The 27,887-nt window shown below is 50.6% G+C and overlaps 2 protein-coding genes and 1 non-coding gene across 4 annotated transcripts; all 3 read right to left on the bottom strand.

The window, feature by feature from the left end:
• Nucleotides 1-404: 404 nt before the first annotated feature.
• On the bottom strand, nucleotides 405-16,888 carry Wnk4 (WNK lysine deficient protein kinase 4). 2 transcript variants are annotated; one of them, XM_036197961.1, is made up of 19 exons: nucleotides 16,173-16,888; nucleotides 14,591-14,763; nucleotides 13,524-13,744; nucleotides 13,101-13,258; nucleotides 12,540-12,628; nucleotides 12,240-12,456; nucleotides 9,641-9,908; nucleotides 9,292-9,413; nucleotides 8,992-9,050; nucleotides 8,779-8,893; nucleotides 8,397-8,513; nucleotides 3,487-3,624; nucleotides 2,721-2,763; nucleotides 2,064-2,611; nucleotides 1,921-1,981; nucleotides 1,449-1,845; nucleotides 1,161-1,360; nucleotides 900-997; nucleotides 405-792 (listed from the first exon to the last, which is right to left on the bottom strand). In XM_036197961.1, the coding sequence occupies exons 1-19, from the start codon at nucleotides 16,779-16,781 to the stop codon at nucleotides 790-792; spliced, it is 3,636 nt and encodes a 1,211-aa protein (XP_036053854.1). In that variant the 5' UTR covers nucleotides 16,782-16,888; the 3' UTR covers nucleotides 405-789. The 2 variants fall into 2 exon arrangements, with proteins under 2 accessions (XP_036053854.1, XP_036053853.1); XM_036197960.1 differs by having other exon boundaries at nucleotides 405-997.
• Nucleotides 16,889-17,912: 1,024 nt separating this feature from the next.
• Nucleotides 17,913-23,533, bottom strand: Vps25 (vacuolar protein sorting 25 homolog). The gene is made up of 6 exons (XM_036198346.1): nucleotides 23,423-23,533; nucleotides 23,074-23,219; nucleotides 22,109-22,162; nucleotides 21,506-21,594; nucleotides 20,663-20,738; nucleotides 17,913-18,550 (listed from the first exon to the last, which is right to left on the bottom strand). The coding sequence occupies exons 1-6, from the start codon at nucleotides 23,530-23,532 to the stop codon at nucleotides 18,438-18,440; spliced, it is 588 nt and encodes a 195-aa protein (XP_036054239.1). The 5' UTR covers nucleotide 23,533; the 3' UTR covers nucleotides 17,913-18,437.
• A 2,068-nt stretch (nucleotides 23,534-25,601) lies between these two features.
• On the bottom strand, nucleotides 25,602-25,709 carry LOC118590445. The gene has a single exon (XR_004945747.1). It is a non-coding gene; the product is annotated as a U6 spliceosomal RNA (small nuclear RNA).
• Nucleotides 25,710-27,887: the final 2,178 nt, after the last annotated feature.

Here is a 27,887-nt window from a genome sequence, read left to right as displayed (position 1 = left end):
TGATTTAAGGGAGAGATTACTGGACTGTTTGAGACTGAACCAGGTCTTAGGAAAAGGAAGGTCACTCTCTCATTCTCTGCCTTCAAGAACAGACGCTAATGTCACACAGCCTTTTCCCGTCTCTGGATGGGTAGATGAAGGATGAGAGACAAGCACCTTCATTCTTTTAACATTCACTGGTCCTGCCTGTACAGACCTAGGGTGGGGTCTGGAGGGGATCATAGCTTGGTCAGGTGGATCATTGGTCATGATCATTCCTCATGACCTGGTGGCAAAAAGCCAGAAACTGGGCAGCTTCTGTCCTGCCTCCCATTGTGAGAGGAGAATGGCTTCTAGACCCTCACCTACCTCACCCCACAAGTCTTTGCCCCCAGTTCCTAAAGCATGGCAGATACAGACCCACAATCCTTTCCAGTATTTTTATTGGTTGCCCTTAACATTGGTTGGTGATGTGAGCACACCTCCTATACTCCCAGCTGGAAGCTGGCCTTCTAGAAGCATCTGGACTTGAGTGGGATTGCTTAGTGGTTGGGCCCTTGCCTGGGGAGGAGCGGAAGATGAAGGTGGGGTAGGCTACAGAAATGACATTTCCACACAGCAAAGAGTTCCCACATGTTTGCTTCTTCGGGATGAGGCAACCGCACTCTCCATGCCCAGAGGCCTTCTACACCCTCTCAGTGCTGGGGTGTTCTGTGCTGAGTTCAGTTGGTCACAAAAGCATCAGATTCTGAGAGCCCAAGTGCCATGGTGGGCCTCGTGTTGGGGAGACATAGGACTTCTGTTCTGAATTCACTGGAGGGAAAAGAAACGTGCTGAAGAAATATGCCCAAAGGGGAAGGAAACAAAGCTGCTACCAGTCACCATTCCCTGGGCTCTCCCTCCCTTGGGCCCGCCCTCACCATCCTGCCAACATCCCCGGCGAATGTCACCCCCTTGCTTGCCCGCTGCTCCTGGGAACCAGTGCTGCTGCCACTCAGAGAGTTCCTTCGCATGATGCCTGGGAGCAGGATGAGGGAGGGAGAGCTCTAAGTGAAGGAAGGGGCAGCCAGGGGCGGGGCTGGTCCCCCAGAACCAAGGGTAGACCACCAGGGCCTGCAAGATGGCGGCAGTAGGGAAGGAGTCTCAAGGGAGAGATGAAAGCTGGGTGGCTGCCATCTCACCAGGGCCAGGGAGATCGGAGCGCTGCAGGCTGTTACGGCGGGAAGTGGGGAAGCTGCCCTTGGAGAGGCGGCGCCGGCGGCAGGACAGCATAGCGGCTGGGGCCACGATGCCGGGTGGGGGCTGCTTCCCGAGCCTGCTGTACAAGTCCTCAATTTCTTTTTTCTGTAAGGTCTGTAGTGCCTCCACTTCCGATAAGTGCCTGAGGACGCACCGAGGGCAGGGGAAGGCTAGTCACGCACTCTGTTCTCCAGGTTTACCCCCAGCCCTGCCGGCTTCCCCAGGCTCACTTCTGCCGAAGGGTCTGCAGCTCAGCCCAGAGCTCCTCGTCCTCTCCACTGCTCTCCGACTCCTCACTGCTCAGACACAGGCTGCTGTAGGAGTAGTTCATCCACACCGGGCTGGGATGACTCAGGAGTGGGGAACTCCCCCCCGTTGGGACCCCATCGTTCCCTTCCTCTTCGACCGCCACCCCAAGGCCCTCGGCTGCTCGGTCACTCTCTGCCAGAGCCTCCCTGGTCTCTGGTCCTCCGGCAGCACTGTCCTCTGTGTCCGAGCTCTCTGAGGTCAGCTGAGGGGTTGGAAGTTTTAGGGAACTGGAGAGAGTTGGTGCTGGTTGCAGGGGTGGCTCTGCTGGTTCCTTGGATGAAGTCACTTGGAAACGCCCAACAAGCTGGGGCTTTCCCTCTGCAGGGAGATGAGGAGGGAAGTGAAGGAGGATGGAAGAAGTCTAGCAAAGGATAAAGAGATTAGAGGCCTCACCTTCAGAGATGGGCGCCAGTCTAGCTTCACCCAGTAGTGGCTGGGCAGAATTTTGGGAAGCCTATGAAGTGTGATACCATGAGGAAGGAAAGGATCCAGAACGGAGCTCTCCCACCCCCCATCCCTCTCCATGCCCGACTTACCTCACTCCCTGTCTCAGCTGTTTGGGGTGAAAGGCTCTCCTGGCCACCAGAAGCAAGGGGAAGGGGCAGGCTAGGCAAAGGACCTGGAGGAGACTGGGAAAGCAGCCCAGGGGAGGGGGACAGCAGGGACTGGGCCACAGTCATTACAGCCAGAGAGAAGGCGCTAGCCAGAGAGAGGAGAGGAGCCGCTGTAGTAGAGGGGAGGGGGGGAGGAGAGGGGCAGACAGGAAAAGGAGAGGGGCTAGGAGTGATCTGGGAGCAACAACGAGGAGAGAGTGGGTGAGGAGAGCTGGTGGGGAGAGAACCCGGAGGAGGGTGAGAGGATGGGAGTGGTGAGCTGGGGGCCTGTGGACAGGGGTGTGAGGGGGCCTGGGAGAGCGGGCAGGGATGGCATAAGGGTGGACTGACAGGAAAGATGGGGCATGGGAAGACAGGAGGGGCTCCAGGGGAAAATGGGGTGCCAGGGGACAGGGGGGTTCCAGGAGAAGATGGAGAGGTGGAGAAGGCTGCCCAGCTCCTCTGTTCCAGGGAGATGCTTCTCTGGGGCTCTGCCGAGGAGGGAGGAGGGAGGGTTGAAATTCCAGACCCCCATGCCCCGTGCCCTCCACAAGGTCTGCCCCGGGGTTGGGATGGACAGGAACAGAATGCAGAACCTACCACTGGATGGGCCTGGAAGGGCAGGCAGTACTGCTGGCTCTTCCTGGAGGAGAAAAGAGGCCTTTAGTCCCAGTGGGGAAAAGCCAAGTCCCAATGGAAAAGTTGCAGGCTGGGATTCTTAAGCTAGGACCCATGAGTTTCTAGGAGTCCAGACATGAGCTCCTTGGGATTCAAAACTGTACTTGCTGAAATATTTGGAGGTGAAGAAGTTTGAGATCTGCCAATGTATTCTCAAGCAGTTCAAAGGAACATAACGTATAATACAGAGGAAGACTGGGAGAGCCAGTCAAAGGGTCTTAACTACCAGCAAATCTGGGCAAAGGGAATCTAGGCATGCGCTCCACAGTTCTTGCAATTTCTCTCTGCGGGTCCTCACTTATTTCAAAATAACAAGCTAAAGGTCTTCATTCACTGCTTTCTAGAACAAGAGTCTGTTGTAGCCTTCATCATACTCGGAAATAAGAGTTGAGAGTTGCTGGGCAGTGGTGGTGCACGCCTTTCATCCCAGCACTCAGAAGGCAGAGCCAGGCGGATCTCTGTGAGTTCGAGGCCAGCCTGGGCTACCAAGTGAGTTCCAGGAAAGGCGCAAAGCTACACAGAGAAACCCTATCTCGGAAAACAAAACAAACAAACAAACAAACAAAACCCAAACAAACAAACAAACAAAAAAGAGTTGAGAGTCAGCCTTGTTCTCAAGATCAAGAGACGTTCATCCACACTCTGCTCAGGGCAGTCTGTTCCTGCTGGGGATGTCTAGAGGCCTGACCTGAGGGCTCAGGGCATCTTCAGCAGCCTCTGAGGGACCAGGATCTCTCTTCAGCAGGGTCTCCACTCGATGGATAATCTCCCGGATCCTGCTCAGGAATCCATCTCGCTCGGAGGGCAGAATGAACTCATTGTACACCTGGCAGGGATTATGGGATGGGAGGAGGCTGTTACCTCACTGTTACCGCCCTGCTCCTGGTGTTTCAACCCAACTGTTGGCACCACTGCATCCTTTGCTAAGGATGTGTTGTGTGCCAGACACTTGTGGTCGAGGAGAAATGTAGTCCAGGAGCTAACATGCCTAGGATGTGTGTGTGCTGTATGCACCAAAGCTTTCATGCAACGTCACATTATCACCAACAACCTGCTCTGGTCTATTAATATCCTCCCTTTGCTGTAAAGATAACTAATACACAGGTTAAGTTCACCTGCCCTGAGCCTGGAGCAATGGCTCAGTGCTTAAGAGTACAAGTTGCTCTTCCAGAGGACCTAGGTTCAATTCCTAGCTCCTGTAATTCCAGTTCCAGAGGATATGACACCCTCACATAGACATACATACAGGCAAAATACCAATTCACATAAATAAGCTCTTAAAATATTTTTTAAAAGTTCAGTTGGCCCAGCCGGGCAGTGGTGGCACACGCCTGTAATCCCAGCACTAGGGAGACAGAGGCAGGCGGATCTCTGTGAGTTCAAGGTCAGCCTGGGCTACCAAGTGAGTTCCAGGAAAGGCACAAAGCTACACAGAGAAACCCTGTCTCGAAAAACCAAAAAAAAAAAAAAAAAAAAAAAAAAAAAAAAAGAGTTGGCCCAAAGCCACACTATTTGAATATTTGAACCCAGGTCCACTGAAAGCCAGAGTCTGAATTCTTTTCACAGTTACATACTTCTGCACACATATAAAAAACATGGGGTCCCAGTCACACTTGGCAAAGTTAAACAAAACAGGGCATCAACGTTAAATGTCACTTTCCACTCCACAAACATTGAGTACCTGCTGTCTACCATGCACTGTGGGAAATACTGTTGAATGCAGGGAAGTATGAAACAACATCTTGGTCTTCCACCTTACATCAATACACAGCAGGCTGTGAGTTGTCCTGGGATGGGAAGAGCACTTCCGGGCCTTGCTAATAGTGAGTATGGGTTAAAAAAAAAAAAAGGCCAGGTGGTGGTGGTGCACGCCTTTAATCCCAGCACTCGGGAGGCAGAGGCAGGTCTTCAAAAAACAGAAACAAAAAAATTCTGGAGGTGGGAGGATCTTGGGATTTTTTATTTATTTATTTATTTTTAAGACAAGGTTTCTCTGTGTAACAGCTCTGGCTATCTTGGAACTTGCTGGGTAGACCAGGTTGGCATGGAATTCACAGAGATTCTCCTCCATAAGGAGTATTGGGATCAAAGGCATGTACCACAACACCCAGTGGGAGGATCTTCTTTAGCAAGCATTTCAGACTTTGCAAGGTCTGGAGATCTGGTTCACAACAATGTAGATACGTACTATTGAACACACGCTCCAAAGTGGTTATGATGGTAAGTTGTACATTGTGGTTTTGTCTCGTATTTGGTTAGTTGGCTTGGCATTTTGTTGTTGTTTGGAGATGGGGCGTCTTACTATGTTGTCCAGAGAGGCTTCAACTTGTGGTAATCCTCCCACCTCACCTTCCTGAGGGCTGGCATTACAAGAATATGCCACTGTGCTCCACTTACAATGTGTTTGGATTTTTTTTTTTTCTTTTTTTAAAACAATTTAGTCAGGCATAGTGGCACACGCCTTTAATCCTAGCACTCGGGAGGCAGAGTCAAGCTGATCTCTGTGAGTTCAAAGCCAGCCTGGTCTACAAAGTGAGTTCCTGACAGCCAGAACTACACAGTGTGACCCTGTGTCAAAATTACCAAAACCCACCAATAACAACAAAAAACCCCACAATTTTAAAAATGCTAATAATCTAATTGGGATATCGAGATGGATGAAGATGTTTGTCATCAGGCTTGACTATATATGCTCACATGATCACTCAGTAAAAGGAGAAAAATGACTCTCGTGGGTTGTCTTCCGACCTCCACATACAAATAAGTAAATGTAATAAAAAAAATCTGTAATTGATCATCCCCACAATACTATTCCAATGAAGAAACAGGTTATACACCTGAGGGATGGGAGAACCTGGGATGGTGTCACACAGGAAGTATTTGATGCTGAACCTTACAAATGTGAGGTAAGAAAAGCAACCCTTCACTGAGGATCCATGGGCCCCTCAATGCCTCACCATATTAGATCACATCTTTGAAAAACAAATAATAATGGATGAACAGTTGAGGTTCAGAGTTGAAGAAACCTACCACAGAAACTAGAGGGTAGCTCAGTGATACAACACTTGCCCAAGACCCTGGATTTGATCTCCAGCACCACAAGAAAAGAAGGAAAGGAAGAGGAGGGATTAGAAGAGAAACCTGGCCATGTTCACCAAATGTCAACACCTGAAACTTGAACTCAGGTTACATAAAAGCCTAGTAACGAGGCAGTTCTCAACCTGTGGGTCTCAACCCTTCTGGGGTCACATATCGGATATTTTTTACATTAGGTTTCATAACAGTAGCAAAATTACAGTTATGAAGTAAGAATTTTATGGTTGGGGGTGACCACAACACAAGGAATTAACTGTGTTAAAGGGTCTCAGTGTTAGGAAGGTTGAGAACCACTGCTGGTCGTTCTTCTGTAGCACCCTGCCTGCCCATCTGAAGAGAAAGGATAACAGCTGAGGCCAAGACAGCCTCGAGGCATGAAAGACACAGCCCATTCTGAAGCCAGGACTCTGATGCAGCTGGGTGGACAATGGTTATAAAAGCCATGCTTCCCAATTTTAGAATCGCAAAGAGCCAACAACGATGGTGAAAAACAGCAAGATTAGGTCCAAGTCTCAAACTCTGCTGCGGAGGAGTTAACTAGAGAGGAGAGGAAAGAAAATGGAGCCTGGATCCAGGGGTGGGCCACTTGGATTGTGTGGGTTCTGAGTGAGCATGGAAACCATGGGGGAAATTTTTCAGACCTCCAGACCCCTGAGTAGAGAGAAGCAGAGGCAGGAAGGCACCCAGCCTCTTCCAGGAACTGTTCAGAAACCTGTGTGGCTTGATAAAGACTCTGGGTCACGCTTGGTAGACCCAGGGAAGGGTCACATGGCTTGGCAGAAGATGACAAGCCTTAGGTGTCAGGTGATACTTCTCTTTGATCTGGAGACGAGGTGAATAGCATCCAGGAGGAGGTGCTTTGTGAAGAGTTCCCAAAGACAGATGTTTTTCCCACCATCTCAAGGGCTGACATCTGCAACCCCACTCTGCTGAAAGTGTCTCCCACTGAGACTTCTAACAAAAGCCAGTGTGGTCTTGCCTCAGGAGACCCCCCACCCAATGCCACCTGCTTGAAACTCGTTTTCACTGACATCCTTCTACTTCTTTGGCTCCAACCTGCTGCCCTTCAGTAACTCGTCTCCCCACTTCTCATTCTAGAACAGGATGTTTTCAAGACACACAGTCTCGAAGCTTCTCTCACCTTGCAGGTCTGTTTTCACCCATCATCTCTAGGCTGAGGACTCCTAAACCCAACTGTCTCCAGCTCTGCCTGGCCATATCCTGTTGCCATGGAGGACCTTGACTCAGCTGTTGCTCAAGCTCATCATGACCCTTAAGACCCCTGCTTTCATTCCCAGCTTTTCTCATTCAGTAGTCTGCTCCTTTTTGTTCCTCTGATACAGGTTGCCCTTGATGTCCCTTCTCCCTAACTCCCTAGCATATCAACTCAGCAAATATTTATTGGGCATCTACTACCCACACTGTGCTACGTCAAGAACTCACTGGATTACACAGCAGTTTTCCTGAAGCAACCCTTAAATCCACCCTTTCTTCTCCTCTGTATTCCATCCCCCCTTCATTCCTGTCAGGCTTCTTGTGTCCACCCCTCCCGCCAACCAGATCCTTTTTCCTAAAAACCCTGCCACATCCCACAGCAAGAATGGTCTACTTAAAACCCATTCTCAGGGCTGGAGAGATGGCTCAGAGGTTAAGAGCCCTGGCCACTCTTCCAGGGGTCCTGAGTTCAATTCCCAGCACCCACATGGTGGCTCACAACCATCTGTAATGAGATCTGGTGCCCTCTTCTGTCATGCAAACATACATGCAAATAGAGCACTCATATACATAAATAAATAAACCATCAAACAAAAAACTGTTCCTAACTTCGTTTGCTTTATAAGGTCTCATGTAGCCTGGGTTGTCCTTGAACTGCTGTGCAGCCAAGGATGACCCTGAACCCCTGATCTTGTCTCCACTTCCTAACTACTCAGATTACATGCACTGCCAGAGCTGGCCTTCGTGTGCACTTATGATCTGTGCCCAATTCTATTTTCCAGGATTTCTTGTAGGATCCCTTTTCTCCTGGGACAGTTTCCTCCTTAGGTCCTCCCAACACTCAGCTCTAGTGCTCTTTGCTCTCATGCTGTGCCTCAGCTGGCATGCCCTCCTTTCAGCCCTTCCCTGCCGTCCCCACTCCTTTGCTAGGGCATGGGAAAATCCCACTCTTTCCTGTGCTGCTCCAGTCCACCTTTTACTTCTAGTCACAGCGTGATGCCTCTGGCAGGAACAATGTATACACACACACACACACACACACACACACACACACACACACACACACACCACTCATGTCTACCCAGCCCTTACTGATCTCAAACTGTAAAACCTGACTGGATAAACAGAAATGTCCGTCTCACAAAGGCTGAAGCATCTTTGGTGTCGCTCTGCCAGCCAGTGTTTATAAAGGCTTGCTGTGGGGCCGGGGTGTGTCAGCACCGGTGGGTACCAGGAGGGATGTATAAATGCTTATATCCACATCTGTCCTATCTCCCTCCCTCTTACCATGGCAGCTGCAATCTCTTCTGGGCTGTCCCCGTCCAGGTCAAATCGGAAGGTCACCATCTTGCTGTTGTGGGTCTGTAACTGGCACTCCACAACTCTGTCACTCTGGTCTGAGACCTTCAGATTCAAAGTCAGCAGAAGGGAAGAGATCAATGCTTCTGCCTTAATCATGTGTTTCCACCCTACGCCAGCCAAAGCACATTGACCAGAGTGGACACTGAGAACAGATTCTACCCCAGAGTCTGGCACTGAAACTAGACCAGATGCCTCATGGTTACCAATCATACACTGCAACTCTGCTTTCCTAGCCCACCTCCCCCATCTCTATGGCGGTTCCCTACTGGTCCGGTAGATTATTCCCCATCTCCTATGCTCTCCTTACACTAGTGACCCGAAGCCGGGATCGGGGTCTCCGACGAAGATTCTTCACTGGAGTTTTCCTCATTTGTCCCCCCTCTCCCATGTCACTGAGGCCGGATGCTGCATCTGAGGCATAGCTGGACAGGGGAAAGAAGATTGAAGTGTTTAAATGGACAACAGGAACCCAGAACTTCCTGTGTCTCGTCCTGGTACCCCAACTTAAACCAGAACATACCTGTCCCCAGGAGAAAAGTCGCTGCCAGGACCAGAACGTGGAATGGACAAGGCGAAACCCTGAAAGAGGACATGATTCATGAGATCAGGCGAGGATAACTGTTGATGATAACTGTAGTGACCCAGGGAAACGGGGTCAGGGATGTGGGGAGAATATGAGGGGAATAGAATTGGAGAAGATAAGGACAAGCATGGTGTGTTTCAGGAACAAGGGAACAGGTTAGGGGGTTAGGATTCAAGAGAAAGGGATAGGCCATGGACTTTGAATGACTGGAAGGTTGCCGAGGGACCCCCCTCTCACCGAGGGCAAGCAGAGATGGGACTCAGCGGGGCTGGATGGCACCCCCCCGGGGGCTTGAAGGGCGGGGTCTGAGGCATCCAGGAAGCCAGAGGAGCTGAGGTAGCCATCAGTCTCGCAATCAGCTGGTAGGGGAGGGAGTGGATCAAAAAATAATAATAATAATAATAAAGGACTGTCGTGGTAGAGGAGGGGACCTGTCTGTGCAAAGAGGGGCCTGGAGCCAGGAGGGAATTGTGGGAGTGTTTGTCCCCAAAGGAAGGTTTACAGCTAGAGTTGGAAAGCTGGGTAAGTGACAGTATTTCTGGGCTGGACTTCTGGGACCTAGAACTCTTAAGTCGGGGTAACTTACAGGTGGTAGACGAGTAGCTTGCATGGCGAAAGAGGAAGGATTGGTGCTGGTCAGCCTCTGGCTCTTCGGGCTCTGGGGGGAAGGCACTGGGGGGACCAGGAGCTATGGACACAGCAGTTGCTGGAGGAGGGCCTGACTCCGGGAGGAGAACCTTCAACTCCCTAGCTTTTCGAAGCTTCTCCCGCTTCCGCTGGATGGCAGCAACCCTTTCCCGAACTGCACGGGCCACTGGCTGGTAGTCGGCTTCACAGACTAAGCCCAAGGCTACCTGGAGTCAGGATAGGAAGGGAGACAGTTTCAGATTCCCCCAAAGACCCACCAGGGACTGGGGAGCTACCTAAGTTAGTAAAATACCAGCTCCATAAGTCTGACCCTCAGTGCTCACATAGAGTCAGTCAGGCATGCATGCTTGTAATGCTGGTGCTGGGGAAGCAGAGCCCTGGAGCTTGCTGGGCACCCATTCTAGCCTGATTAGCAGGCCCCAGGTCCCAGCAAGAGACCCTGTCTCAAAAAACAAAGTTGCTGCTTCCTGAGGCATGACACCCAAAGTTAACTTCTGACTTCCACATGTATGTACAAGCAGAGAGACAGACAGACAAAGATAGAGGATGGATCCAATCAGGACACCTTTAAATTGCCTTCACACATATGCACATTCACATCTGTACATTCAGAGAGAGAGGAATCTATTAGAACAACTTTTTGAGGCTTCTAGGAATGAGGAAGGAGCTATCTATTGACTAATCACCCTTCTCAATAACATTGTGGAACAAATTTTGTTGTTGTTTTGGACATGGTAGTGCAATCATGAAGACCTGAATTCCAACAATGAGCACCCATGTCAAAGCATGCACATGCATACATGCACATACCCACACAGAAAAGTACACACACACACACACACACACACACACACACACACACATCCCTTGCAGGTAATAAATAGATCAAGACTTGATCTTCAGGACAGGCAAAGCCAGGCAGTGGTGGCTCATGCCTTTAATCCTAGCACTTGGGAGGCAGAGCCAGGTGAACTCTGTGAGTTTGAGGCCAGCCTGGTCTACAGGGCAAGATCCAGGACAGGCATCAAAACTACATGGAGAAACCCTGTCTGGAAAAAGAGAGAGAGAGAGAGAGAGAACAGGCAAGATGGCCCTGTGTATAAAGGTGCCCACTGCCAAGCCTGACAGCCTGAGTGAGTTTGGTCTCAGAACCCACATGATAGAAGGAGAGAACTGACTTCCACAAGTTAACCTCTGACCTCTACTTGCATGCTGTGGCACGTGCGCACCCACATACATACCCTCAGTCACATACAAAATAAACAAGATGTAACTCTCCCCTCCCCCTCAGCTGAGGACTGAACCCAGGGCTAAACCCCCAACCCCAAGATGTAACTTTTAAAAAGACTTAATCTAGAGTCAAGCTGGATGGTGCTTTGGTGATTGCATTTCTGCCACATTTCAGTCTCGTTTATTTTATTATTATTATTATTATTATTATTATTATTATTATTATTACCATAGATAGGGTTTCACTGTGTATCCCTGGCTGGCCTGGAGCTAACAATGTAAACCAGACCCATCAAGATTCACCCACCTCTGCCTCCTGAGTGCTGGGGTTAATGATGTGCCCCACTAAGTCAGGACAGTCTCAGGTTCTTGACCCTGTCATCACAGATGACCCTTGACCTCCCAACAGCCATTTCTCTACTGAGAATCCAGTCGCCTATTCAGGCTCTCCTCAACAAACTTTCAAGGTTCTACCCTGGCATGTCTAGCCCCACACCGGCTTTCTCCTCCGCCAGTGTCTGCTCATCACCCTCTCTCTCCTTTTCATTCAGTTTAGCTGTGAGCTTTGCTGGGTGAGGAAAAGTGTGGCCGGCCGGGCCACCTGGCCAAATCTGAATGGCTTGAGATTAAATCCCACTTTGTTATTTGTTTACTTGGGACTCCAAACAAGACAGTCAATCTCTCTGTGCTTTCATTCCTTCATCGATAAGTTGGGATAAAATTGCCTTCCAAACAGGCTCACGTGAAAATGGTTTCTTTAAGCCATGAGTGGTGTTAAGGAATACCTCTCACCTGCCCAACAGTAAAGGATTGGAGAAAAGATCAATAAAGTATTGTCTGGTCATGGATGGTTCCTAGTCTAGCAGAAGAGAGAGAAATGCATTCAGATAGGAAACAAAGCCCACAGTTTGAGGCTATGGAGAGGCCACACTGATTTGGAAAGAAGCATTCAACTTTCAACTCCACGGGAGTGACCTTTCCTGGAATTGATGGTGCTAAGCATAGAGAGGGGAAGAGACTCAGAAGGTGGAGAGGGAAAATAAATAGATAAATTGCCAAGAAGGGCATTCTGTGATAAATAAATCTGCAAGAAGTAAAGAAGCGAGATTAGAGGACCCAGGGTTTGTTCTGGGGAAGAACCCTAGAGTGTGCAGGTGAATTAGGCCGAGAGACACAGGAAGACCCCTCCCTGAAGGAGATGGGGACCTCCTCTCCTAGTGCCCCGCCCTGGCCCTCGGATTGACTGATGGCAGGTTGACAGAGTCCTTCACGCGGCCCAACCAAAGCAGGATCTATCATCTCCTCACCATCTCCTGAGCCACCTCCTCAGCAGCGTCCCGGCCGAGCTGGAACAAGAACTCGATGGCCTGGTTGTCCCGTGGGCGCCCCCCGCGCCGCGCGTCCTCCATGCGCAGCCAGAGCTTGAGGCCGGGCTTCTCGCCGTCATCCTCTTCGGCCAGCTCCACGTGCACACCTCGTTCCTCGCGGAAGAACGCGTGGGCCAGGAGATCCTGAATGGTGAACCTGGGGACCGTGGGGGAAGTGAGCCGAGGCCGCTGCCACCCGAGCTCCGTCTCCTCCGTGCCCTCTCTGCCCCAGGACCCCACCTCTCGTTCTTATCCGTGCGGATGCAGCCTTCAATTATCTCCTTCACTTCTGGCATCTTCACCTTGTAGAAGCTGTTGGGCTTTGTGCCCTGGGAGAAGAGTTGCATGAAGCCTCGGGTTGCCAAATCTCAGGAAGTCTGCAATGCAGGCAGTCTCCAAGGCTCGGCTGGGGGGAGGGTGCTGGTACTGAAAGACTCGATTTCAAATCCCATTCCCTCTGCATATTGTTGGAGTGGCCTTGCCCAAGACTGCCCAGCTGGTTGTTTTCTCATTTGTAAAACGCAGAGCGGAACATTTGCCTGGCTCACCTGGTGGGGCTACTAGAAAGATCTACTGAGACTAGATGTGAGGTTGTCTGTAGACTCTTAGGATAACACATCTTTTTACTAGCTTGTGTGAAGGTTATGTGCATACAATACATTTGCGCTTCACTGAGGCATCTTTCTGTCTGGCCTGTTTTTATTAAGATAAAGGGTACGGGCTACACGCAGGCTAGTTAGAGGGCAGGAGAGTGGGAGGGCCTCTGGGGGTCCCTTCTTCCCCGAACCCCACCCTTCTCACCGAAGTGACCTTGCGGTAGATTTGTGCTGCATTCTGACACTCAGAGTAGGGATACTCAGATGTAGCCATCTCCAGCATGCACATGCCAAAAGCGTACACGTCCACCGCCTCATCGTACTTTTCCTCATACATCTCGGGGGCCATGAATTCCGGGGTCCCTATTGGACCCACAGAAAGGATCAGGCATCTTCCTCTTGCTTTCCTCCCTCCACTCGGGTATCATGGGCTAAGAAGTAGCTCAAGGGCAACCCCAGGAGTTCTGGTGACCAACTCTTGCCCAAAGTGTATGTTGGGAGCAGGAAGAATGGGGTCGCCCTAGCTCGGTAGCTCTCCAAAGCCCTGTTGGAGCCGAGGGGGTCCCGCGCTCTTTCCTGACGCAGGGAGCTAGTAATGGCAAGGGCCCTGCTGGAGAGACAGACGCACCAATGACGCTCTTGGCAAAGGAGGCGCGCTTGAGTGTGGCCAGTCCGAGATCTCCGATTTTGACAGAGCCTGAAGGGCCGGTAATGAAGACGTTGTCACACTTGAGATCTCGGTGCAGGATGGGGGGCACTCGAGAATGTAGGAAATGAAGTCCCCGCAAGATTTGGCGGCTCCAGCGCTGAAGGACTCGGGGCTTCATTTCGCGGAACCGCCTCAGGTACCTGGGAGAGGGCGCATAACCATGGTCGCCGTGGGGATATCTATTCCTGGAGTGGGAAATTCCCTCTCATCCCACCCTTACCACCATCTCTGCGTCCCCTGCCAGCATTCTTTTAACTTAGTTCTGTCTGGGCCAAACAGAAACGGAGTCAATGAGTACAGTAAACAGGTTACAAAATGATTGTCATGGTAAATTCGTAGATAGGGCCAACGCCAAAGAGGAGCGCTGTGGGAGCGCTGGGAGGGATGACTGACTGTCCCAAGTGTGGGGGAGGACCTCACTGAGGAAATAACTTTTGTCTTGAAGGAGGAGTATAAGTTCAAGGGTGAAAGACTGGAAGGGATGGAGATTTTCCAGGCTGAAGGGCCACGGGAGTTACAGAGGAGGGTTGGAGGAGTCACTGAGAATCGGATTTGTCTGTAACTTAAGCTAGAGAGGAGAGTGTATTTTAGGGACTTTACCCCGGGGCAGTGGGAAATCTTGGAGAGGTTTAGGGAGGGAGTCAAAGGGTCAGATTTCCTCTAGGTTGCAGGAAGTTGGGATAACTTGAGGGGTGGGCAGACTGGGAAAGGCCCTTTAGGAAGGCTGCTGTTGTGGGGGTGGGGGAGGAGCACCGGCGGTGTAGCATCAAGGTTGGGGCAAAGATGAGCAGTGGAAACCCAGCTAAAAGACTTAAGAGACCCTACAGTCGAGAGTGGGGCCACAACAAAAACACATTTTTGACTGGTGTACTGGGAGATAGCCTGGTTTTAGCTGTAGAAGTTTGAAGTGATTGGGAGAAGTTCCCCGGGGTCTCAGAGTGACAGTGACGTCCCATCCTCCCCCTCCCACCCAGGCCAGAGCTCACGTCTTGAGCGTGCCCGAGGTCATGAGTTCAGTGACCAGCACGATGCAAACCTGGCCCCTCAGCACCGACTTCCAAGAGTCATAGAAGCGGACGATGTTGGGGTGCTGCAGCCCCTTGAGCATCTCAACCTCCTCGGAGAATCGCTGCCGTTCAGCTCGAGACAGTTTCCGAGTCTGTGGGATGGGACCATGGGGGTCACATCAGACCCAGACCCCCAGAAAGAAGAGCACGGGACATTTGGGGTACAACTGGGGTGGGGGGGGGGGAATAAGGGCAGGAGCATATGGCTGGGGTATGGATAGTGAGATCGCTAGCCAGAAGGGCAGCAGACCCCCAACTTCTTATTGCTCCAAGAACACACCCATCCTGGGCCTGGGGCAGCACTCTGGACCCCCCGCTGGACACAAGCGTCTTTATGCCGCCAGGTCTGGGAGCGGTGCGCTCAATAGCGCCTTTGTGGCCTCCAGAGCAGACCGTGGAAGTTGGGTGGGGGCGGGCTGTGCCCCGGGGCTGGCAGCCGGCAGGCAGCAGGCAGACCACGGGCCGGGAATTGGGGCCGGCAAGAGGTTGGCCCTAAAAACTAGGAACTGCAGCCTCTAGACAGAGGTAGAGGAGGGTACCAAGAAAGAGAAGATCCAGGATCAGGGCCAGGAGACCGCCCCCCATGGCTGGGGCTGCCTCATCCCTCCTTTTTCCCCTCTCCCTCCCCCTCCCCTGAGTCTGGCTGATTCTCCTGGCCTGGCTTAGAGCCTGGGGCGCGGCACTAGCAGGCACTAGGAGAGAGCCCTGTGCCAAGGCCAAAGTGGAAGGACCCTTCCTCCTGATCTGAATCTTACATTTCCAGGGCCATTCACACTTAGAGTGGAGCAAGCAACCGGAGGAAGAAAGTGCCAACCCGCATCTTCCCGAAGTCCAAAACTTGCAAGAGCTCAGCTCCTTTGGCAATGGAAAGGAAGACCTCAGGTATGTAGAGGGGTGAGAAGCTGGCCTGGATTCCAGCTTGAACTCGAGCTAACTGTCCCTGCTCCTTGAAACTGTTGAGAAGTCTGTAAGGCTGACTGCTTAAGAAGGGGCTCAGGGAGCCCCCTTCGGTCACAACTGCCCTAAATCTTTTTGGAGGTGGAGAGGACCTTGGCCTCAGCTCCGGGCCTCCCACATCCCAGTCTCTAAGTTTGTAAAGAGGAAGGAGGGCGAGCAAGAGGACAAGGGTCACAGCAGAAAGTCGCAGGTCTTAGAGGAAAAAAGAGTAAGAGGAGGCAGTGGTGCCCAGGGCAGGAGACTGGAGGGGCTGCCCCTCTACCCAGCATTCAGTTTCCCAAGCCTCAGATTTGTATGGAGGCTTGAAAGTGAGGCTGCCTATGCGCATTGGCTCATCGGGAGGCACCATATACCACCAGCCTCAGTTTCTCCTGAACCCACCCAGAGTCAGTGAGATCATGCCAGCAAGGGGAGCAAGGGTGCCTGGATATCTTGACAAGAAAAAAAAAACGATCCTTCCCTGATGTTGTCCTCCCGTTTTCCCAACCTACGACCTCTAAAGGGCCCCATCCCGAGGTACTACAGAGGGGGCGCCCAGCCACACCTGCAGCTCACACCAGGCCACCTCGACCGTGGTGTCGGTGTCTAGCCCTCGATACACGGTCTTGAAGGAGCCTCTTCCAATTTCAATGTCAAACTTGAGGTATCGGCCGTCCGGAGACGTTGCCACAGCCTGGGTCTCTGTGTCTTCTTTCTCTTCCTGCTCCCGCCGCCGCTCCCGGGCTGCAGCATCAAGAAGCCTCGGTGGTTCCCGGGACCCGGGACCTCCCGAAGGACCCGTGAGCTCAGGACTTGCCGAGTCTGCAGCCTTCACCAGGGCTGCCCCGGTCCATGTGCCCTCGGGGGTTTCTTTGGAGCTAGGAGGTGGGCTCCTCGAGGGTCCAGCAGAGTCCGGAGGATCCGAGGGTTCTGGAAGAAGTGAGGCTGGTTGAGACCAGGAGCTCAGCAATCCCAAATCGACTGAGCTGCGGCGGCTGGGTCGCGAAGAGCGAGGCCGGGGTTCAGTCTTCCCAGAGAAGCGGCGCACTCGGCGTGGAGGTGGCCCCAAGCGGATGGGCCCGGAGGAGGTGAGAGACGGCGGTGGCCGCAGAGCCAAGTCAGCCTCGGTTTGGGACATGGGGACCCCGGTCTCCGTAGTTCCAGGTGCTAGCATGGGGAAGGGCCGGGCGCCGAAAGCCAGGCGACTGGAGGCGACGGCCTGACAGACGGATCGGCTGGGTGCACAGCGCTCCGGCTGAGCTGTTGGGGCCCCAGCCCCCGGCTGGCCGTCCTGGCGACCCGCCCCCAGCTCCGCCCCACGACCCGCCTCCGAACGGGATCGGTTCTCACCCCCCCAGGGCCACCCCCTTGTGAGCCTGGCGCTATGCACCGTGTGGAGCTGGGGTGCTGCCCTCACCTCTGCAGCCCGCCTGCTTAGCCCCCAGCCGCATGCCCTGCTCTCCAGAGTCCCCGCCTTCAAGCCGCCTTCCCTTCCAGAGCTGAGTGAGTGGGAGGTAGCAGCGGGTGTGCTCCCACACAAGGAGAGCGCAAACATGTTTGGGGTGGGGGAGTTGGAGGACACTGAACAGGAGATGAAAAGTGACCGTGGCTCCCATGCCTCAGTGGGGAGGAGGGTGGCTGGGGAGGGGCACCACCAGTCTGCACACCCCTGATAAGGCAGCACTGCCCGGTCCTAATCAGAAGGAGTAGCCCTAGGCCTAACATCAGTGTTGGAAAGGTAAGGTTTTCCTGACTCAGCTAGACCCCCAGGTCTGCACAAAGATGGGTGTGTGTTCTCCAGGACAAGCCCCCCCGTAGCTCCCAACCAAGAACTGGTCACCCATCAGCTCCACCCCACCTTGGCCTGAGTCTGGCCCTGGCCAGAACGGCTGTTTTTGCTGTGGGCTCTCCTTCCTCCCCTTCTGTTTGCCAAAGTCTTCAATAAACCAAAGTCCACATCCGGTTTACCGCCCCCCCCCCCAGCTCCCCTTGGCCACAACTACCCCACCCAGACCAGATGGGTGGAGGGAGGGGCTTCAGAATAGTTCAGGACTTCCAATGGGGGAGCAATTAAGTGACTACAATTTAGAGAGCAAGCAGTCTGTCCCTAAACTGTGTTCCAATACCACTCCCCCACACAACCCACCCAGCACACGGAAAACTACAGGCTCACTGGAGACCCCAGGCCCAGAGGCCCTTCTCTTGTACAAAGGCCAAAGGATTCTTCTCTTTCCTTGGCTGGGACTCAATCAGGTGGAACACTGCCCCGCCTTCCACAGTCCTATTCCAACAGTAGTAACAGGCAGACAGTGGGAGTAGAGATTTTAATATCATAAATCGGAGTGGGCCTGCCTTTCACTGCCAAGCCCCCTCTGGGGCTTCCTATCTCTGTATTGCCAGGAAGGCTGCCTGCAGCCAGGGCTTCCCCCACCCCTAGGAAGATCCAGCACCAGCCTGAGAAGGGAGGCAACAGCAGCTAAGGAGTGGGAGGGGGGAGGAGAAAGAAGCGTGTGCAGACGCATATGGGTGTGTACTTATGTGTGAGAACACATGTAAAGTGTCAGGTTTATAGACCCTGGTCCAGGGACAGTCTAGGATGGGAAAGGAGGTAGGGCAAGAAACGTCCCTTTCCCCTGGCACCGTGGGCTGGCTCTGTCCCGGGGACAGATAGAATGGACTAAGCGGGAAATATCCCCAAGTCTGAGCTTTCAGGACTTGAGCCCTTTGAGTCGGGTGGAGTGACTGGTCCAGTCTGTGGGACACTTGGTCTGTCTCCTTGTGAAAGCCCTGGAAAGGTGGGAGGTAAGAAGCAGAGGGAGACAGGTCTCTGCTAGAAGAACTTGACTCCTCGGCCGTCACTGACAGTGATGATCTCAGCCTTGTGCTCCTGCTGTAGGGCCTGTAGAGCACGAAGCAGGGTCGCCTCATCCAGCCCGTGGAACTCTAGATAGGAAGAGATGGTCAGTCAGGACACTCAGTTCTTTGGGTGGTTGAGCTAGAAGCTCAGATCCTCCAAAGGCAGGATATTCTATTTGTATGCTATCTCTACGGCTACAGCCATCACTCACACTTCCTGGGTAGTCCTGGGCGTCAAGTGGAAGGGAGCCTGGGTCAGCAGGAAATGAAGCAGGCTTATTTCACCCTTCCCAACTCTGCCCCCAGAGCCCTCTTTCTCTGTGCTGTTACCAAAAAGCTAACATACCACAGATACCTTTTGCCTTTAGGACCACAAAATAACCTTGACAAGCTGACCTAGGCCAGGGCCCGTGCACTGACAGTGACCCCATCCAAACGTCTGTATAAACCAGGAGGATCTGCCTTAATACATGAAGCATATACTCAGCACTCCCTAGCCAAGAGACTGCTAAATTTTGTAGCCAGTATCTGCCCTTTCCTAGTTGAAAGGGAGCCAAGGGCCAGCAGAGTATCCAGAGATAATGGGAAGATACTGTAGAAAGATGTGAGAGGCAGCAGACAAGCCCTAACACGCTTGCTCACCTCACCCCCTGAGGGAGCCCAGCTCAAGTCAAGGAGTGAGCATTCTGGGGAAGCCTCCAGCTTTGTACAGGCCCAGTGGTGGGCTGGGCCAGGCTGCAGTGCTGAATTCATGGGGTGATGGTGGGAACAGCAAGCAGAGGCCTGCAGGGAAGGGGGAGATAGCCAAGAGGCGTAAAGTCTGCTGGAGCAGTCACAGCCTGGCAGGACCCTCACACCCCCTTACCCTGGCAAAGACTGAAACTTTAGGTGATCCTGAGGATCAGAATGAAGAGTCACAGGGGGAAAAAAAAAAGAGCTAAGAAGTGTTTACCCTATGTAAAAATCAAAGGCCACACAAATCCTTGCCTGGCACAAACCCACCATTTTTAAATGGGCAGGGGGGTGGGGCTGGGGGTGTTGGCCCAATCCCTTCAGCTGACACCTACAAATCTTGAGCCTTCTATAAGAAGAAAGGGTGAAGGAGAGCTTGAGTCAGCAAGGAATGGATTCCAAGTTTAATCCCCCACGCTGGTTCCTCAACTGGCTTCCACAGCAACAATTCTTAACATACTCCTGAAAAATCTTTTAAGAATACACAAACATCCACACCAACAAAAAGAGTTGTTTTGTTTGTTTGTGAATTCCAGTGGTATGGAGAGTTTGGATGAGAGTTAAGATGTTTTGAACTTCTCTGGAGAAGTGGCTCAGTGGTTAAGAAGACTTGCTGCTCTGTGGAGGTGATGGGTTTGCATCCCGGCACCCACTCAACAAACATATCCCAACAGTTCTAAGGGATCCGTCCAATGACCTCTTCAGCCCCCATGGGCACCAGGCATGTATGTGGTGTATACACATACATACATTCAGGACATAACATAAAAATAATCTTTTTGTTGTTGTTGTTTTGAGACAGGGTTTTTCTTTATAGCCCTGGCTGTCTTGGAACTTGCTCTGTAGACCAGGCTGGACGCACACTCAGAGATATCTGCCTGCCTCTGCCTCCTAAGTGCTGGGACTAAAGGTGTGCGCCACCACAGGCCAGCTAAAAATAAGTCTTTTTTGTTGTTGTTGTTTTTGTAGACAGGGTTTCTCTGTAGCTTTGGAGCCTGTCCTGGACTAGCTCTGTAGACCAGGCTGGCCTTGAACTCACAGAGATCCACCTGCCTCTGCCTCCTGAGTGCTGGGATTACAGGTGTGCGCCACCACCACCACCACCCGGCTAAGTCTTAAAACAACAACAAAAAACCCAAACCGGGCTGGAGAGATGGCTCAGAGGTTAAGAGCACTGACTGCTCTTCCAGAGGTCCTGAGTTCAATTCCCAGCACCCAAATGGAGGCTCACAACCATCTGTAATGAGATCTGGTGCCCTCTTCTGGCCTTCAGGGATGCAGGCAGGCAGAACACTGTATACATAATAAATAAATAAATCTTAAAAAAAAACAAAACAAAAACCCCAAACCTCAGGACTTTGCACTATGGAATCCAGAGACTGAGAAATGGCTAGTCTTAAGACAGATTAAACCGATACCAGAGAGCAGAGGACTCTGTTAGAGAATTAGGAGGAGAAAAGGCATCACCTTCATCCTCTGTGTCTTCCCCACTGGCCAGTTCATAGAGGGTGAACACAGAGTTGTTCTGGCCGCTCCTGGAGACCTGAGGGCACAACCAACGAGGGCTAAGTAAGGACCAAGACTCTCCTGGGAGAAGGTAAACTTCAGCTCTGCCTTTTTTCTCCAGTAATGGTACCTATTCCCAAATCAGGACTGCCACCTCTGTACTGTCCTCACCCCATAAACCTACAGGTGCTATATTTGTATGTGGGTACACACATTTGGAACCACTAAGCCACAGCCGTTCACGTGTCTCAAAAGTGACCTCTCATCCAGGTTGTTTTCTGTTCAGGAATGGGTGGTGTGTATTTGTTATATTTAGGTTGTTGATGTTTCCCCCCTCTCCTTCTCTCTTGGGAATGTTTGGGGGCAGTGGTGACTAGGAATTTGAGGACAGAAGACTCTGTCCTCTCACCCACCCTGGTTCAGAAGGCCTCATTCATGTGAACAACACCATGAAGGCACAGTGGGAGAGGGAACCCAGGGTTTTTCCCCCTCCCTTCCTTTCCCCATTTATCTCCTGTGGCCAGAGGCTCCAGCCAACAATAGCACTTATGGTTCCCAGTACTACATTCTCCAAACATGGCCTCACGTAGCCTCTGGCCTCCTACAGGCAAAGAAAGGGAGATTCTGTGCAGGAGAGACATTGAGTCACTAAAGGATGGTTGCCAGGAAGGCCCGTGCTTCCGGTTTTGCCCACTCCCCACTCTGCCAAGTTTGCATCTGAAAAACACCAGCTATCGGCTGGGCACAGGCAACAATTCTTCTTTGCCATGGGTCACTGCTTAGTGCTTAGCAGGGTGGCCTCACCCATTGATAAATGAGCTTCCCCCATTCTTCTGGCCTCCGCCACATGATCAGGAAGCTAGACTTATTCTTATCCAACCACTCGAGGTTCCCTGAAAAACAGATACTTATGAAAGCATCGTGCTCTAAAAACAGGGACAGAAAGGCAAATACCAACATGGGACAGCGTGGAGGACTCTGCTTTCAGAATAAGAGATTCAGTATTAAGCCAGGCAGTGGTGGCGCACTCCTTTAATCCCAGCACTCGGGAGGCAGAGCCAGGAGGATCTCTGTGAGTTCGAGGCCAGCCTGGGCTACAGAGTGAGTTCCAGAAAAGGCACCAAAGTGACACAGAGAAACCCTGTCCCCAAAAAACCAAACAAACAAAAAAGTGACTCAGTACTATTCTTATAAAACATCCTATTCTCCTCAGTCCATCTCTCTTCAGGTATAGGCCATAGAGGGATTTTAATTTTGTATATTAATGGGGGGAAGAAGGGGGTCACCTCAGAATGCTTGAGGCTTCAAGCTGGAGGAGAGAAAGTCGTTAAAATGAAAGAGATGTCCTGCTCTGCCCCCAGGGAAACCCAAGTAAGAAGACAATAGGTATCTAGGGATTGAACCCACCTTTCTTCCTTAGTTCCTCTAGTACAATCTGGATTGACTCTACAGGAAGTTTCCCTGGTGTAAGGTTAAGGGGATGGTCTATGTGTGAATTGGGTTAAATAAACATTTTCAGAGCAGGGCCCATGATGAGTGTCATCTGGACCCTTCCTTTCCCTGCGATACATACATGCAATTTTTGAAGAAGATACAAGTTAGCATTTTCTGAATGTTCTGGAAAGGAAGGTAAAAAATAAACTTCCACTTGGAAGGAAGACTTAGCAGAGTGGTGGCACAGGCCTGTAATACCGACTCTTAAGAGATGGAAACAGAATCACCCATACCAGGCTGGGCCGGGCCACAGAAATCAGGTCTCAAAATAAATAAATAAAAGGCAAGAGTTTTAGAAAATAAAGAGTATTACCATTCCCCTCATTCTCTGTCATTTTCTCTACATATTTTATCTATGACTCAGTCAGCAAAAATAAATGACCCTCACTTCCTGAGAGAGGTGGTGTAAGTACAGAGAATTACTAAAGGTGGTTTAGGGGTTTGAGCCTCACAGAGAGGAGATTCCACATATTTTACCTATGAATCAGTCAGCAAAAATAAATGACCCTCACTTCCCGAGAGAGGTGGTGTAAGTACAGAAAATTACTAAAGGTGGTTTAGGGGTTTGAGCCTCACAGACAGGAGATTCAATAGTTTAAAACAGTCCAGGATATAAAGTCTGGGACTCCACTTAAAGGCCCAGATTGTAAGACCCCAGCACTTATTAATGCTAGGGCAAGGGGTGCTGGCACTGCCTGGGAGGTATGTGTAAAATGATGATCTGCCATGTATCTTAGCCTTCTCCTAAGTCCAGTTTGAGTAGAAATCTGCCTACTGTGGGTCAAGGGAGGCGGGGAGATGCAGTCTGAACTTGTAGAGAAGTGTGGGAGTGTGTGTGTGTGTGGGGGGGGGGTATGGAAGAGCCTGAGGGAGGATACGCTGTAGCTTGACGTTGTTGAAGAGAGGGCTCTCCTGGGCTTCCATCACCGTCATGCTGGACTGTTTGTGCAGGCGGCAGAAGGTCAGAACCAGAGAGCACCAGGCGGCCAGCTGCTTCTGCCGAGTGTCCACGTTCGGCTGTAACCTGCCGGGTGAAGGGAGTGGGACGCGGGATTAGCGTGAGAGGGCGAAAGCAGCACCATTAGGGGAGAAAGTGAAGGGCTGGCTGGACGGAAGGCGGCCGGAAGCTCCTTTCTCCCCCGGATCCCCAAGTGAATCATCAGAGCTGAGCCCTGGGCCCCGGGGAGGGAGGGGGGTACCCGGGGTTTCTCGGGGTCTGAGCCTCACGTAAAGAAGGGCGGGAAGCGGTACTGCCACGGCCACTCGAAACTCATCGCCATCGTAGTAGCCCAGAAAACCCGGAACTGACAATTGGCTTCCGGTCTCCTTCTCGGCATGTCCGGGCAGACAGCACAGCAGAAAGGTTCCGACTCCTCTCCGGAGGCGCGCAACGGGGATGGGAGCGGTCGTTGTCACCAGCCAATCTAAGACAGTCCTAAAAAATTTCACCATGCAGAGCAGAAAGGGCCCTGGAAGTCTCCTGGTTTAAACCCAGGAAAAAGAAATGGCTTCTGCAAGTGCGCAGTTAGCAGAACGCAAGAAGAGCTCCCATCTCGAGGCTTCTTTACATTCGTGTCAATCACCATTCCATATAAACTCTCGATTCCGCAGTCTCCTGCATTCCCACCCAGGTTGACTTCACTCCTTCGTTTCCTGTAGAACGGTGGGAACATATTGTGTGGTTTGCATCACTATAAGCGACTTTGCTCTCTTCCAAGACTCAAAACTAACATTTAGTTCTCATCTTTCCCAAAATCTCACCTTTCTAGACTCCAGACTTGGAATCCCTGCTGGCTTTATCTGACTCATAACTCAACGTACACTACCCAGGTCTGTGCCTTTGCCTGCCTAAATTACTGGTCAGTTCCCAAACCAGAATTATTGTTCCGTTCTCCCAACACTACCCCCACTCCTGAGCTATGGAAAATTGCTGAAGGAGGAAAATACCCAGACCTGTTTACTAAATCCCAGGCTCCCTGAGTAATCTCACTACTAGGCTCTCAGGGGAGTTTGTTGAATCTAGAAATATAAGTTTGGGAGTCTTCTGATCTGAAATATAATATGAAATATAATATGAACCCATCTGAGGGATGAGAATGCTAAACAAAAGGTGTATTGAAAAGAAGGCTGACGTTTGACTGCTCAGAAATGCTCAGCTGGCTGTTTTCATTGATTCCTTGTCATCCTCATTCATCAAGAGAGTCCACCTGTGTCTATCCTCTTGCTCCCTGCTGAGTGATTATGAGAATCCCTTCATCTTTCTGTCACATGTTTATTTCATACCTCAAAAGTTCCCCTCCACTTTTCCTTTCTCTTCCTTTAAACTCAAAAGTATCATTCTTCCTTTTTAAGAAATGCCACCGCCCTTGCCTCTCTTTTCCAGTTTCCTACAGGACATCTCTATCATCTTTATCATTTTACCTCTCTTCCTTTCTCCACAGCTCAGTTTATTCCTATTTAAAAGTAATGTTAGCTGTGGTGATGGTGGTGGTGGTGGTGTTGTCACATGCCTTTAATCCCAGCACTCGGGAGGCAGAGGCAGGTGGATCTCTGTGAGTTCCAGGCCAACCTGGTCTACAGAGCAAGTTCTAGGACAGCTAGAGCTGTACACAGAAAACCCTGTTTGGGGTCGGGGTGGGTTGGGGGTGGAGATGGGAGGTGTAATGTCAGCCGAGCACGCCTTTAATACCAGTGTTCAACCTTTAATCCTACTGCCTCCACCTTCTAAGTACTGAGATTATATACATGTGCCCTATCTATGGTCTTGTTTATTTGTTATTAATGAGGTCCTACTAGATGGCCAGATTGGACTTGAATTCTCTGTCCCCTTGCCTCAGTTTTCCCAGTGCTGCGTTCAACAGGTGTGTTCCACCATACCTGGCTCCCTCTGTCTCTGTCTGTTGTTTTGTTTTGTTTGTTTTGAGACAGTTTCTTTTTGTAGGCCTGGCTATCCTAGAACTCACTCTGTCGACCAGACTGGCAGGGAACAACCTGCCTCTGCCCCTCAACTGCTGGGACTAAAGGGGTGTGCTGCCACTACCACCTGGCTCTCTTTCATTCTTTAAAGATTTAGGGCATTTCCCTAAAGTCAAACCTCAACTATCTTCTTTTTAATACACTTTTTAGCATTTTTTTTTCTTTTTTCAATAAACTTTTAAAGCTTTTATACTTCCTGTGGATGCATATTGTGGTTGAGGGTGGAAATAATCCCTAAATGGTATTTCTACCTCCAACCTTCTTTCTCCTCCCCCTACCCCATTATTGATTCTCTATGGGATATAAAAACTTGTCCCATTGTTCCCTCATGTTACACATCCTTCCTTTCTTTTCTTTTTCTTCTTTCTTTCTAATTTGAGACAGAGTCTCATGCTTCCCAAACTGGCCTGGAACTCTTATTTATTTATTTTTAAGTATGGAGCGCTTCACGAATTTGTGTGTCATCCTTGCGCAGGGGCCATGCTAATCTTCTCTTTATCATTCCAATTTTTAGTATATGTGCTGCCAAAGCGAGCACAGAACTTTTTTTTTTTAAGATTTATTTATTTATTATGCATGCAGTATTCTGCCTGCACGTATGCCTGCAGGCCAGAAGGCACCAGTTCTTATTAGAGATGGTTGTGAGTCACCATGTGGGTGCTAGGAATTGAACTCAGGACCTCTGGAAGAGCAGCCAGTGCTCTTAACCACTAAGCCATCTCTCCAGCCCTCCCCCCCTTTTCTTGAGAGGTCTGAACTCTTTATGTAGCCGAAGATGATAATACTTTACTTCTGATCCTCCTGCCTCCACCTCTGATTGCTGAGATTAGAAATGTTCACGACCACACCTGGCAATATCCTTTCTTTCTTTTTTAAGAACACATTATTTTATTTACACATACATACACATTTGTGCAGGTACCCATGGAGACAAAAAGAGGGTCCCCTGGAGCTGGAGTCACAGGTGTTTGTGAGTTGCCTGATAAGGATGATGGGAATTGAATTCTGGTCATGTGCAAGAGCAGCGGGCACTCTTCAGTCTTCTTCATCCTTTTATTTAGGTCAGTTCTGAAGGTCAAAGTCTAATTCAGAGGTGAAGAGCACTGGCTGCTCTTCCAGAGGTCCTGAGTTCAATTCCCAGCAACCACACGGTGGCTCACAACCATCTGTAATGAGATCTGGCGCCCTCTTCTGGCCTGCAGGCACACATGCAGGCAGAATACTGTATACATAATAAATAAATCTGTGAGTTCAAGGCTGGCCTGGTCTGCAAAGCAAGTTCCAGGACAGCCAGGGCTGTTACATGGAGAATCCCTGTCTTGAAAAAACAAACAAGCAAAAAGAAGATATGGCCTGGTGGGAGGAAGTAGGTCACTGGGGGGGGGGGTGTGCCCTAGAAAAATATACCTTGTCCCTAGTCTCAGCCACCTTGTGCTTTCCAGCTGCCGTGTGGGCTCTGCTTGGCCACATGCTTCCTGCCATGACGCTCTTGCCTCACCATGGCCCCAGAAACAATTAAACCAAGTGGCCATACTCTGGAACATTAAGCGAAAATCAAGCTCTGCTCCTTTGTTTCTTTTGGCTGGGATTTTATCACACGGACAGGGAAGCTGACACCACATCTCTTGTGATCGCCTCAGCCATATGTGCTCTCCTCCTTCCTTTGCACTTGGACACATGACTGTTTCCCTTGCATGACTGCCATCGTATGTTCTAGGGTTTTGATTTATTTGTACTTGTCATCTTTCCCAGGGGGTGAAAACCATTGAGAGTAGAAACCAGAATTGCTCTAACCTGCCTTTCCAACACTATGCTGCACACAGTGTTTTACACCAGCAGGCCCCTGCTAGATAGTAGTCCTAGTAGTCCTTTTTTTTTGGAGCTGAGGACCGAACCCAGGGCCTTGCGCTTGCTAGGCAAGTGCTCTACCACTGAGCTAAATCCCCAAACCCCCTGGTGCATATTAGTAAAATGAACAAAGACAGATATATATTCATGGGAATAAAGCAAATATTTATTCCAGCTAAAAACTAAAAAATATCCTTAGGTTGCTGGTCTGTGATAGCACGTGCCTTTAATTCCAGCACTTGAGAGACAGACTCAGGTGTATCTCTGAGTTCAAGGCCAGCCTGGTCTACAGAATGAGTTCCAGGACAGTCAGGGCTACATAGAGAAAACTTGTCTCATAAAAACAAAACAAAAATCCTTAGATAACAGATGTGGCCTGAGAGAAGCATATCTTTGACAACAAATAGGTAGGTTCCAAGAAAAACAGGCATATATCTATAAAACAGATAAGCATGTGCCTGGAAATGGGTGTGCACTATTTAGGGAAGCAGATATTTTAGCAGGGAAAAAAGAAGCCTCTAAAGAGCCCAAGAGTGCTGCAAAAATCAGATGTTTCTATGGAAAGTAAAGTTGCTTTGCATGTGTTTGGAGGGACCTAGTAAATGTAGTTCAGGAAGGATTGGAGATGAGAGGTGAGACTGGTCCTCACTGTCTGGGAAACACTGCTCATATAGGGAAATGATGAGTTGCAGAGAAGTAGGTGTGTCAATGGAGTATCTTACCCATATTTCTCAAGAAGCTCTAGAAGGGCCCAGCTAAGAATTTGGTTGTTAAGGAGATAACATGTTTCTGAACCCCAGGGTCCAGTTTCTGTAGCAGCCTGGAGCTTCCTCTAGATCCCATACATTGTCTGGTTGTTGGCTTTAGT

Source organism: Onychomys torridus, chromosome 8, assembly GCF_903995425.1.
Source record: "Onychomys torridus chromosome 8, mOncTor1.1, whole genome shotgun sequence".
In the NCBI taxonomy this organism is placed as follows: Eukaryota; Metazoa; Chordata; class Mammalia; order Rodentia; family Cricetidae; genus Onychomys; species Onychomys torridus.
This window is presented reverse-complemented; position numbering and strand designations above follow the sequence as displayed.

Bases quoted from the DNA above. Each gene is read 5' to 3' on its own strand.
- Wnk4 (XM_036197960.1), bottom strand. From the start codon at position 16,781: ATGCTAGCACCTGGAACTACGGAGACCGGGGTCCCCATGTCCCAAACC. The intron at 13,745-14,590 runs GTGAGCTCTGGC...GCCCTCTCCCAG, and splicing joins ACCTCGGGCACGCTCAAGAC to GTACCTGAGGCGGTTCCGCG. The intron at 12,629-13,100 runs GTGAGAAGGGTG...CTCTTCTCCCAG, and splicing joins TCTACCGCAAGGTCACTTCG to GGCACAAAGCCCAACAGCTT.
- Vps25 (XM_036198346.1), bottom strand. From the start codon at position 23,532: ATGCCGAGAAGGAGACCGGAAGCCAATTGTCAGTTCCGGGTTTTCTGG. The intron at 22,163-23,073 runs GTATCCTCCCTC...ACCTTACACCAG, and splicing joins CAACAACGTCAAGCTACAGC to GGAAACTTCCTGTAGAGTCA. The intron at 20,739-21,505 runs GTGAGGCCACCC...TTGTGCCCTCAG, and splicing joins GGAAGCTCATTTATCAATGG to GTCTCCAGGAGCGGCCAGAA.